Raw genomic sequence first — 13,314 nt, 5'->3', positions numbered from 1 at the left:
ATAAGTAAAAAATTATGTAACTTAATATTAATATTAGTTAACATAAAATTTTCTAAATATTTTCCCAATTAAATTTTAGACATATTTATATCAACTTTTCACAGTATTAATTAATTATTAATTAAGAGTGTATATATTTAACTATATTGATGCTAGACTGCCCTGGATTTCTGTGGTAAATTAAGGAAAAATAAAAATCATTAAATTGCGTTTGCTTTTGAAAGAAGGATAGCATCAGAATTTACAGATATTTATTTGGAAAATTAATCCGATTGATTCACAAAAGGTATTAATAAAGAAAGTCTATTTTTAATTAATCATGAAGAAGAGCATAAGGATATAAGCAAATATTTATTTGATAAATTAATCTGATTAAGGCCCCGTCCACACGGAGACGTGTTTCGTTGTATACGCATACATTTTGTACGCATATCATTTCGTCCACACGGATCTGGCGTTTTGGGAGAGTGAAACCAATATATATTTTTTAACCGGTCCCAGAGTGGATAAATCTGAAAACGCCACCCTTGTGTGGATGGCGAATCCGTATATTTTCTGAAACGATAACGTCATCAGCCCACGACTCGCCCCTAGACGTGCACTGCTACATCACAATTAACCGCAGCAAAAGCATGAACAAACACTGAACGATTGTCTTTTTATTAACTAACATTAACACATATTAATAAATATATTGTTCCAGGTTTGTTTGTATACCGCGCACAAGGTTTATGCGCATAGTCCAAGCTGCCTTCTCCATTTTTTGTGTATCTCTGTGACAGAATTACAGCGCCACATACTGGTCTGGCATGTATACTACAGTAAATCGTTTTGTGTCGGTTTTGTGGTTTAGTGTGGATGCAGATGTTTCTTGAGAAAAAGATTGGATAGGGAAACTTTGGCTTCATGTGGACTAGCCCTAATTCACAAAGGAAGGAAAACATCAAGATATGCAAAAGCTTAAATCTGTGTGCATTCCATTTGTATTTCTGATATCAGCAAGTGCCATCGGAATATATCATGCACACCAACGCTGACACACGCTTGTGGCATCCGTTCGTTGTTTTGTTTAAAGCTAGATGACATTTATTGTTTTTCCCCAAGAGTTTGTTATAACATGTAGACAATATAATTGTCATCCAAACATGCACATGACCTCAGGCGTCTGGACTCTGGCTCCATCTGTTTGAGGTCGGCAGTTTCGTACAACAGATGTGGAAGAAGACAGAGTCGTGGTACCACATCCCTCCTTCGCAAAACTGGCGATCCCAGCGGAGTTAGCCTGATTTTACGCAACTTCTCGGAAAATCTGAGAGCTGTTAACACATATTTGTTGTGCATTCTTCAGGTGTTTGCTGTTGTTGACCGTTAACATAAAGGACACCTCCCAGTTTGAATACAGACGTAAGAATGGAGCTGGAGTCAGTTCTAGTGAACTGTACTTATCTCGCTAGACAATAAATACGATAGACCTTATCGTTTTTAAAACAATCTCATAACAATCCCATTAATAAGCCTAATTTACAAAGTCTTGTTTTCTTCTGCTGTGTGTTTCGTCCAGCTGCGGCGGGTTCTGGAGCTGAAAGTTGTGCAAGCCCAGCAGTGGTCTGGAATGCGATGAAGTGGAGATGCACTATGGCATCCCAGTCATTTCCTGTGCCGTAGGGTTACAGGCCAGCTCTGGCTACTTTATCGGCAGGGGTCCCTTGCAAACACTTACTCAGCCTGTCAGTCACACATTTGTTTTATGCTGTCCTGAGGGTAAAGGGAAGCTGATCAGAGCTTTGCACATCCATGCCGCAGGCAGTGGGAGCAATACAGTGCAGCAGCCGTTTGCTGAGCTCTGTAATCATCCATTTAAATGAATAGTTCACCTGAAAATTCAAGTCCTTTTTCATTTAACCACCCAATGTCATTTCAGATACATGAATTTCTTTCATTGTCTGAGTAACACAGATGCACCGGGTGTGTTTTTTTTATTTCTCATTACTAGAGGTTGACCGATAAGGGTTTTTCAATGGCCGATGCCGATATTTAGAAATCAGGGCAGCCGATGGCCGATATATGATGCCGATATTTTTGGCCAATTTTCTTTCTTTTTTTTATCTCATAAAAGTGAGTTTTAGCAAAGGATTTCATCTGAATTGAACTTGTTTATATTTTCACATGCAAATGACTTGTTGCCAATTAATAAAAAAATTTAAAATGAAATAATATTGGAATAATTAAGTTATTTTAAATAAGTCCTTAAATAAGAAATTATTTTCTTTACTATATGACTCCAACTTAAATATAAACTAGGTGTATGTGTGTAAATTAGGTGTATGTGTGTAAGGCTTAACCTATGTAACACTAATTGAAGAATTGTCAGTCAAAATTTGTAATCATGACAGCCTTAGTGCATTTGCATATTCATACTTGGTGCATCAAAATGTTTTGCAACAGGTTTGATGGCATGGCACTAATCCGCTTTAATTATGTGATCTAAAAAAATGCAATTATAAGTGAAATAACATGAGGGTGAATACACAATGACAACGTTTTCATTTCTGGATGAAACATCCCTTGAAAGTAAGCTTATTTTCTGCACATTCTTTTCTGTGACTGACAGATAATTATGGGTCTCACACCATATTTTTTTAAAGTCTAGGTCTAGGTGAACCACCTGCTGATTTCATTTCTTTTCCTCATTTGTCTGCAGTTATTTGCTAGAGCAGGAGACCCATTGTGCTCAATTGGTTTTCTTGAAAAAAGAGCATTCAATGGATGATATCTGACTTTGCAGTCAGATGAGCTTACGCAACGCTCTGTGAACGCTACAGAAATAAATGTTCTGGGAAGATGTGAAGTGCATCATTCCCATGTTGAACAAGTGCAGCTTCCCCAGGATACCTTCCCACGAGGCCAGGTAAACAGGAGGAGGTCACAGGATTTCTGTTTGACTCAGATTTACTGACTGAACAAGTGGCTGAGATACAGTGCATTTCTGTAGTAAAAGTAACTGGATTTTGTAATTTTCTAAAGAAAATTCGAGCAATGCTTGTCCATATAAATGTGATCACACAGTTAGGGTATTTTTGATGATTGCTGTATGGTTGATAAAGAGTTCTGGGTGTTTGCTATGGTGTTGTTTGGGTGTTCTGATATATATATATATATATATATATATATATATATATATAAATATATATATATATATATATATAAATATATAATTTTTTTTATTATTTTTTTATTTTTTTAGAATTAGATGAATCCTGGATTTTGTGTGTTGGTGCTAAATAAAAGTCTCTCTCTCTCTCTCTCTCTCTCTCTCTCTCCCTCTCCCTCTCCCTAACCTTTATTATGAGGAGTCGTAATACCGTGCATTTTTTATATTTATGCTGATCACAACTTCTGTTTTAGAGAAAAGCAATATTGTTTGGAAACCATTCCTAGAAAGCATTTAAAATACAGCTTTTGTTTTATAGGAAGTTGATGCGTTCCCCTTCCTGCCTCAGCAAACAGTGTGCTAGAGCAACAATTTGAGTAAAACAGGATGCAGTTGAGTCACATCATATGACTGCAGATCCCATAGCAGACTGGACTATAGGAAAAGACGTGTCATATTCCGTGTTCACTTCCATAGACATCATTCAGACTGCTCACAAGTGCAGCAGCACGTATAGTTTGTGATGAGTCACAGTCACTCAACATCCTCCAGCATTCCTGGATGAGTGAAGAGTTACATACGTGCTGTCCTGCAGCAGACAAACAACACACTACTGACCAGAAGTCTTGACCTCTTGGTAATAATTTACACACTGTGAATGACAAGTCTCATTACTGGCATGTAAGTGTATATGTGTGATTTCTGTACATCAGGGTGTCCAGAGTCCGGCTCGTGGGCCAAAAACAGCCTGTGGATGAATTTAAAGTCTCAGCCTATTAAATGTATTAATTAAAGGAGTGATGAAATATAGGCCAAATGACATGTTCTATTTAGACTAAATAAATGTGTTTATAAGCTAAATACTGAGGTTTTATGTGTGTGTGTGTATATACATAACCTCAGTATAGTTTTTATTATATAGTTATATATATATATATATATATATATATATATATATATATATATATATATATATATATATATATATACACTAATATATACACACAAATATAATACTACTGTTAAAACTTTGGGATACATTATTTATTATGTTTTTTAAAAGGAGTTTCTTATGCTCATCAAGGCTGCATTTATTTGATTTAAAAATCCAGGAAAAGGTTTTATATTGTGAAATATTATTACGATGTAAAATAATGTTTTTTTATTTTTTATTTTAAATGAATAAATATCTAATTTATTCCTGTGATGCAGCGCTGAATTTTCAGCATCCTTACTCCAGTCTTCAGTGTCACATGTTCCTTCAGAAAACATTCTAATATGCTGATTTATTATCAGCACTGCTGCTTAATATTGATTAATTTTTTTTATATATTTTTTGGTACCTGGGATACTTTTTTCACGGATTCTTTGAGGAATAAAAGGTTAAAAAGAAGAGCGTTTATTTAAAATATTAATCTTTACTAACAATATACACTACCATTCAAAGGTTTGGGGTCAGTACAATTAAAACATTTTTTATTTTATTTTTTAATAAAAAATAAAAACTTTTTTTGAGCAAGGATGTGTTAAATCGATAAGAAGTGATAACATAGGTTTACATTATTAGAAAAGATTTATATTTTGAATAAATGCTTGTCATTTTTATTCATCAAAGAATCCTCAGTCTCAGTGTTGTTCTGAAATGAGAACTCTTGGCAGTAACAGTTTAAACAATATATTTTGTTTTTAATATAACTTATGTTCAGCTATTCTTTTTAATAGTTAACTTTTGACACTTTTTTATTTTTATTTTTGATTATCAGTCGTCAAAGCTCGATATATTTTGGTCACAGACACAGAGATTTACTTGAAATTTCTCCAAGCTAATTACTCACTAAAAGCTCTCATAGATCAGGTTTGTTTTCATGCCATTTTAAATCTTATTTTAATGTAACAAAGTTGTTTGTTTATTTACTTTTTTAAATTAGTTTTCCCATTAACACTGTTATATTGTTCATTCAGACAGATTAGTGAATGTGTAGAGACACAAGATTTATCACATGAACCAATCACAGCCAGTAATATCCAGTCATATCCAATCATATCGCCGTGGAGCCATTGCCTCCTCTCACATGACTTTACCCCATTCATTGTCAGTTACCCCCCAGCAAACTCACCGCAGGCTTTAGGGGGTCTGTCAAAAGTCAATGGGCTCAGGGGAGGCGAAAGAGACACGGACTCCCTCTGTTGCTTTACCTGCTGGTGTCGCAGCTGGACAGTGTTTCTTTATAAAAACAAATTATTTAAATGTGCTGAATATGTAATAACTTGAGGATCTGTCATATTGGTCATTGACGTACATAGTAAGAGTCTCCAAAATTAATTTTTTTATTTTTTATTTTTATTTTTTTTTGTGATGTTCTAGTCAACAAATTTGAGAATTTCTTACTAAAGGTAGACATCCTTTAGGCCATATCTGGGGACCAGGATATCACAGAGACTCTTTTGATAGGGCTTTACTGACTTGGACCTGTAAACAACAATTGAGCTTCATGATAAATTTTGCACAGACAAACACTACAAATGTTTTCTTCGGTAGAGGAGGATAAGGTCTCCCCACAGAATAATTGGGATCATTTGATGGTTAAGGATTACAGACTTTGCTCCAAGTTCATTCCAGTGATCTAATTGTGTACAGAAGCTTAGAATGATGGAATGTTCCAGGACCCCTGGCAAATGACACAATTCATTCTAAACATGTGAAAGAACTGAAAGAGAAATTCTGCATGCTGCACCATCCATGGGGGTCAGGAACGCAAGATCTATGCAGGAACTGATGTTTTAGATTTACCGCTGTCTTTACATTCAGATGTTTATGCCAGGATAGAGAACAGAGATGGAAACTGGGTTTTGTATAGAAATATAATCCTGGTGTTGTATAAGAAAATATAGAATGCATAAAAGTGACGAATCTTTGATAAATAAATGTGCCTTCATTGTAGATAGAGGTTTTAACAAAGTGCCACATCATATACAACAAATCATGAATCTGGGACTTTTCATGAAGCTATTAAACCAATCTTTTTTTTTTTCTTTAAAAGCCGAGTCATCTGGATTTTATTATTTCCAAGGTCCTAATAAACTATAATGTCAATCCAATTCCAGTTTATCTTTTTATGCAACAATTTTGATTCAATAGCTTAGTCCAGTTATAATATGACAGTGCCATGTCAGTTAAGAATTTACAATATGAAATTGCTTCTAGATCGATAATTGAAACAGCCTGAAAACTGGCTTTTCCAATTTACATGATTATATAACATATTAAAAGCATATGGATGAAAATGACTCAAAAGCATTGGAAACCAACTGAATGGAAGCCAACCCAAAAATAAAGTCCTTGGATACCAAGCCAAAAATAAGCATGACTTCTTTGTTTTTCCATATATAATAATTTTATCCATATTCATTAAGACAAAAATGTTATGCGTGGACATGCAACCAATACTATGACATATTGTCATGCTTTGGTAATAACACTTATATAACATAGGAAAATAGCAAGTGATGTCATTTTTTTTGCACAATTGGCCAAAGTTTTTTTTATCATCAGTTTATATTCTTCAGTGGTATCATCTAACATCTCCCTGTCTCTGTTTACTCGCAGGACTGCTCCAGCTCAGAGGAATACACTGTAGCCGCCGCCTTACTGCCCCTGACAACGGTCTTCTACCGGGTAAGTAAGAGTTGAGCTCAGGCTGACAGCAGGCATACTGGCAGCTTTAGTTACTGGATCTTAATCACAACACATCAACATTGGCACCAGCGTTCATTAAAGCTGGAAGAAGGGAACAATTTCCACCTGTCTCCATCTGCTCAGTTTAACTCCTAAGGCAATGATATACTCAAGTGAAGTTGACGAACTAACTGCTTAATCCGACCAAAATGAAGTTCGTTTGGAGTTCATTATAATTTAGATTAGTTTTTTAACTTTCATTGATCCATGGCTATTATGCAATATATTCTCTGGTTAATCTCTTCTGTTCAGTCCGTTGAGGTTAGACATCCCCAAGTAAAACCAAGAGCACACTGGAGAGCTGCTTTATAGTAGGGATCTAACTCCAGGTAAAAACAACACTGACATTGTTTTCTGTTAAATATTGTAAAGCCACTTGTTTTAATTGCATAACTGGTTCAAGCATATCCACATCGCTATGATCAGATGCTTTCTAAACTGCTGCTTTCTCACCGCAGTCATTTTAATATGTTTATTTTGATATTGAGAGGAAAACTCATAGCACATATTTATATATTCATATAGTGTTGTCACGGTACCAAAATTTCAGTATTCGGTACCGATACCAGGGAAAATCCACGGTTCTCGGTACCAATTTTGGTACCAAAGCAAAACACAAAAATAATGAAAATGAAATGCGCTTCAGTCTATGTAGTAAACAAACCCGCACGTCTCTGCCATTCATTAATTCACACAGAGACGCGCAGAACACAGATTCATATTTCAAACAACTTTTGCGGTTTAACATTTACAGATACTGGTCCATATGGAGATTTGATTTGCTTAATTTATGCTGACTTTGACAAATTCAATGACTGTCCATATTAAAATGTAAGTTTCATTTTCATGACTGGATTTTGAGATTCCGTCCTCGTTTTCTGCTTCGCTTCTGCTTCACCGGGTTTGAACGGGACCTCGGTACTACCGGTACTTAAAGAAACCTTAAAGGTACCGTCACATTTAAAAAAATTTAGTACTGACTTGGTACCGAAGTACCGGGTCTTTTGACAACACCATATTCACATAAACAACACTCTTAGAGGCTTGGCATTTTGCTTGATTTAAGGCTACACAATTTGTCCAAAATGTAAGTACATTTTGCTATAATAATAGGACTACTAACAATAATGACTTTTAATGTTAAATGAAATATAATCTTTTTTTTTTTAAATATTGTAATATTTCACTGTAGAATTTTATTTTTTAGGAAAAATAATTAAAATGCATTTATTTTCAGAACACGTTTGTAAAAATACAGTACTTATACAATGAAAAATATTTGGTAGGATTGACTTTGAAATCATTTTCCCTTCGAAATTGCAGCATCAAGATGCTCACTAGCAGAAACTCTAACATAATTTCGCTGTGGGTATATTTAGGCTTTGTGATCCATTCCATTGAGGCCATCGCTGAAGGAAACCACTATGAAGTGTGACAGTAACTCAAACCCAGTTCAGTTTCACTGTGGTGCAGGGGGAATGGGGGGGGTAAGGGCTGCAGGGATTTGGAGAGTGTCTGGCTTTCAACACTGATCCATCACATGCCCACATTATTGTTGTCATAGAGACAGACACAACTGACTGTGTTGTTTTTTAATGGTGGACTGCTCTGCGATTTGTCTGCAGTGACTCACAGTGTGCACAGAAGACATGTGATGTAATCAGATATCACATTGGTGACCCTAATGTTTGTTTCTGGGATAATAGCACTTGTCTAAGCCTTGCACACCTAACTGTAACATTATACATTGTACATTTGCATGGTCAACGTAACCCAAACTCTTAGAGATAAGACTGTTTCTCCTACCCAGGAATGGGTTTAAATTCCTTTGGGATTGGAATGACCTGCAGGAAACTGTCACTCTAAAAATAACGGTTTGCAGTTTATAAGAAAGTACTGTCAGAAAGACAGCACTTGAAAAGAACTTGAATTTCATACTGGAAATAATTTTATATATTTCATACTATTGCATACTGGATAGGGCTGCACGATTTGGGTAAAAAATATAATTGCTATCGCATTTTTATCAGAAAAAAAAGCGTTTGTTTTTTTTAAAGTTCCAGGTTTGCTGTGCTTATTTGCAATATCAATATGACTATAATAAAAATAATAATTATTATTTATTTATTTATTGTTGTTGTTGTTACTATTAAATATTAAACTGAATTGTAACTATTGTAAAATTTCACTGTAGAAAAAAATGTGTATTTAGGAAAAATTATGTTTTTTTTTTGTTTTTTTTTACTGTAAGATAAAAATTCTATAAAAATATATATTATTTACTTGAAACTATTTTCTTTCAGAAATTGTTTGCAAACTTCACATATAATTGCAAAGAAGCAGCAGGTAACATGAAATTTTTAAGTAAAAAAAAACTGAAGTAGTATTTTCTTGTTAAAACCTACTGCAACAACAAAATGTATAATTTGTATATTTGTCTCACTTTTTATTGTACCTACTGTATCTGTCTGTCTGTCTATCTATCTATCTATCTATCTGTCAACCTATCAACCTATCCATCTATCCATCTATATATCTATCATACATTCATTCATTCATTCATTCTATTTTTCATTATGTCAAACTACCTAGCTCTTAATTTTGGCAGAAACCCAAGAGTGCCTTTTAAAGCTCCTCTTTTGGTTTTCTAAGCACTTCTCATTAAAGGTTTGGGGAATTTTTTGGCATATTTTCTAATGCATATTAGAATCGTCCCAAATTCACATTATGACCAAAACCTGCAGCCCCTGTAGAAATCATTCATGTGGAGCAGCATTTAGCATCATGAGCTGCACGCATGTAAAAGAACAAAATGTTGTGCTTCTCTCTTCAACACCCAGTTCATACTGTGTATGTAAGGAGTAATTGAAGACGGGATCCTAAATTATTGAAAAATGATGCACACCTGAGGTGGTAGTCCAAATGACCTCAGATGCTCTTTTACTTTGAACAATGAATCATGAGCTGCACGTTGTGTAACACAAACTGTGCTGAATAGTCACTGGTTAAGTTTAATACTCAGTGTTAGTAGTAACTGAGCACCACTAATTAGTTTGTAGAGATAAGTGATCAGAAATGTTTCCTTAGGCATTGTTCATTTGAATTGATGAGATGCACAAACTTCCACAAACCGTTTTGGAGAGCTGAAAATTCTGTGCATTGAGGCAAACAGTTCAAGTCTTTCATTAAGTCATCTGAAAGCAATTTCTTCAAACCTTTTTCAGTTTTTCTGTTTCACATTTGCCATGTTTATGTAAGAGCCAATCCTGATTAAAGCATTACACTAAAATTAGCTGACAGTCAGATTTGTGTAGCCCTCAATCTTGCGATAAACAGCACATTCAACAAGAGAGATAAGTGAAACCTTGTCTGTTTTGCAGCACTCCAGAAGGAATGTCATTGATTTCATGCAAAGCAAAGGCTACATTATTTTAGGTCAACTCAACTCCTATATTCCACGTATCACCTGAAATCAGTTTTAACACCGGCAAGATGCTGCGCAGTTGCTTTAATCTGCATTCAGGGCTATCCTTAGATGATCCCTGTGTAGCACCACATTTAAACCCTCATGCATTCTTCCATGAGACTGTGATCCCCATGCCCTCCGCTTCGCTCCCAGTAGCCTTGTACTAAACCACACTACATGTCGTGTTATTGAGGTTCTCAGTGCAGGCTTGGCAGGAGATAAAGGTTTCCCGCTACTCTACTTAAGGATGACCCAACTGAAGTATGGACATTACCGCACGCACACTAGAGCTCAGTGTAGCCTTTGCATACTTGAAGAGCAAGTGTGATCTCTTAAAAATAGCACAACTCTTCTCTACAAGCTGCATGATTCAAGGTAACATTCATAGTGCAAATGGCTGAATATGAAGGATCAATAAGTTATGCATCCGGGATAAGGATTTGTTTCAATCCCTAATCCTGAGTAACTGTGATACTTGTTTTAGCAAACACCTCTTTTTTTTTACCTCTGGGCCAAGACTCGACCACAGAGTCAACAATACAATTCCCACAAAGATCCGCTCCATTTACAACAACCTCTTTGCCTTGATTTATAACCTAAACCCTTTTCAGCATTGCAAATGAGGACTTTTATATAACCCGAATAACTCTTAGCTCATTGTTCCTCTGCTTGAGAATGTTATTCCATGGATACCTCTAAGTCACCTCAAAATGAGATTCTGTAAGACAAAAAAAAAACTAATTATGCCATCTGGTGACACCTGATATGTTATTACGTTACTTGTGAGAAATCACGCGCACTCACACACGGTCAGTTTTGCCGTAGCAGGTGATCGCATGCATCTCATTTAGCCTTTGAGTGCTGATTAATTCTCTTTCTTCTGGGAAGTGCTGAGCCTCCAGGCAGTTAATTGATCTTTCATAAGCAAGGTCATTGACATGCTGGGCAGTCATTCACAGATCATCACTCAAATAGAGCCTCCCTGCTCACGGAAGAGTTAAAGATGAAATGTAAAGACAGTTTACATGTGTTTTGGTAGGGGATGTTCAATATGGACAAAATTAGGTCAGAGTCTGGCTTTCGTTATTTATTGAATTTGGGTAATTTCTCTTTGTATAAACCGGTTTCGAGCATCAAATTATTTCTTTGTGACGAGTCACAATCACATCCATTCAAAGCACATTTTATGTTTCATAATCAGTTTGGAGCAGGATTTTAGGTCAGTGAGATTTAAAAGTGGGTTTGGCTACCCTGCAAAATACCATCGTAATTTTGTTCATACAGCTGTCAAAACATCCTGTTGCTCGTCAGTTGTCACTGATGCACTTGTGCACAGTAATAAAACTAGAATTTACAGTATAATGTCTCAGAATTCAGCAAATTTTGGATGAATAAATCAAAAGTGGGGCTGTACACTTAATCGAATCGTGATGTGGTCTGTGAATATTAAAGGTTCTGTAACTACGTTTTTGACTCTACTAAAGCATAAAAATACCATAATATGTTTCCAAATTTTTAAGAAACATGCCAAGTTAATGCTACAGTGGCGCAGTGGATAAGACACATGCCTTTGGCGTGAGAGACCCGGGTTCGAATCCAATGTGAGACACCAATATGTCCCTGAGCAAGACACTTAACCCCTACTTGCTCAAGAGGCGTGTGACCTCCGACATATAGCAATTTTAAGTTGGTTTGGATAAAAGCATCAACTAAATGAAGAAATGTAAATGTATTTCAGAACCCTGAGTTGCCAATTTGCCGAAAACACAGCATATTTAATTTAATTTATCGTCAAGTGTGTTCTTTCCTGTTGGTATCATCAATCTGGCAACCTGTGTGTGTGTCAAGTCTTAGGTGGAAAGGGGTGAAAAAAACCCTCTCCGATATTTTAAATATGGACTGCAATACCTAGTTCAACCACTCTGTGTCAATCCTGCATACAGCACCTTTAAAGATCAAGCAGAAATCTGTTTTTGAAGAATGAAGCGCGAATGAGTTGCACCGTTTTGTCTTCTAAACAAATACTCAAAAAAATGTGAAACCGCCTTTCCACCATCTGCGTCAAATGACAAGCAATAGACCGGAAATCATACAACCTACTACTATGTTTTTATTTGTGGGGTCATTTGTTTTGTGTGGATATATTCATACATGCATTATAGTCATTAAAGTCATTCATTTTACCATGGTGAATAAGCCGAGGGTAACAGTTGCTTCATGACCAATGTGAAAGCTCTGTGCAACTGCCGCTAATGGGAGAAATGCAACAATGGCATCCACATGTCAGAGACCGTGCAAAGGCAGCTTAACCCTTGCTGTTTTTTCAGCGTCTGCCATCTCACTTTATGAGGACATGAAAACATGAACTTCATCTCCAGAGCTGCCCTGAGAATCACATAATCACTTTTGCCATTTACCATTTAAAAACCCTAAGAGTAGGGTTTTACGACCACCTGTCAAAATAAATGTTTCGTTTGACTTGCATTAAATGATCTTGTGACAAAAATAATAGTATTATTGCACACTAGAATGTACTTCTCAAACTAGTAGTAGTATTAATGTATGGTGTTCCTGTGGCTCAAGTGGTAGAGCATTTTATTTTATTTTATTTTAATATTAAAATATCTAAAAGAATAATGGCGCATACTACATTTTATTGTGTTTTAAATTAGTAAAAAATTCTTACTGACAAATGGGCAAAACCTAGGATAGTGGCAAATGTTAAACATTTAAAATTACAACTCATTAGTATTTGGGGTGAAAGTAATTAGTCTTTTAATATGTCATAAATAGATTTTTGTTGTAAATATGCCTGACAAGATTGTTGCACTGAATGACATTTTACTGCGTGTCTTCTGTAAATCAGGGAAAATCTATGATATTTATTTTTTGCTCAGACAAATTTGAAAGATGTTTGACAAAACTGTGTTTTTGCCTGTGGTGCCTCACCTTACCAAATCC

General features: G+C 35.6%; 1 protein-coding gene across 5 annotated transcripts in view; it reads left to right on the top strand.

The window, feature by feature from the left end:
• LOC113051853 (myotubularin-related protein 13-like) overlaps positions 1-13,314 on the top strand; it is a 135,585-nt gene that overhangs the window by 88,672 nt on the left and 33,599 nt on the right. For all 5 annotated transcript variants that reach the window (XM_026215998.1, XM_026215996.1, XM_026215999.1 and 2 more), the window contains exon 17: positions 6,759-6,827. In XM_026215998.1, the coding sequence (XP_026071783.1) occupies positions 6,759-6,827 (69 nt within the window). The remainder of the gene's footprint in view (positions 1-6,758; positions 6,828-13,314) is intronic.

Source organism: Carassius auratus, chromosome 32, assembly GCF_003368295.1.
Source record: "Carassius auratus strain Wakin chromosome 32, ASM336829v1, whole genome shotgun sequence".
Classification (NCBI taxonomy): Eukaryota; Metazoa; Chordata; class Actinopteri; order Cypriniformes; family Cyprinidae; genus Carassius; species Carassius auratus.
This window is presented reverse-complemented; position numbering and strand designations above follow the sequence as displayed.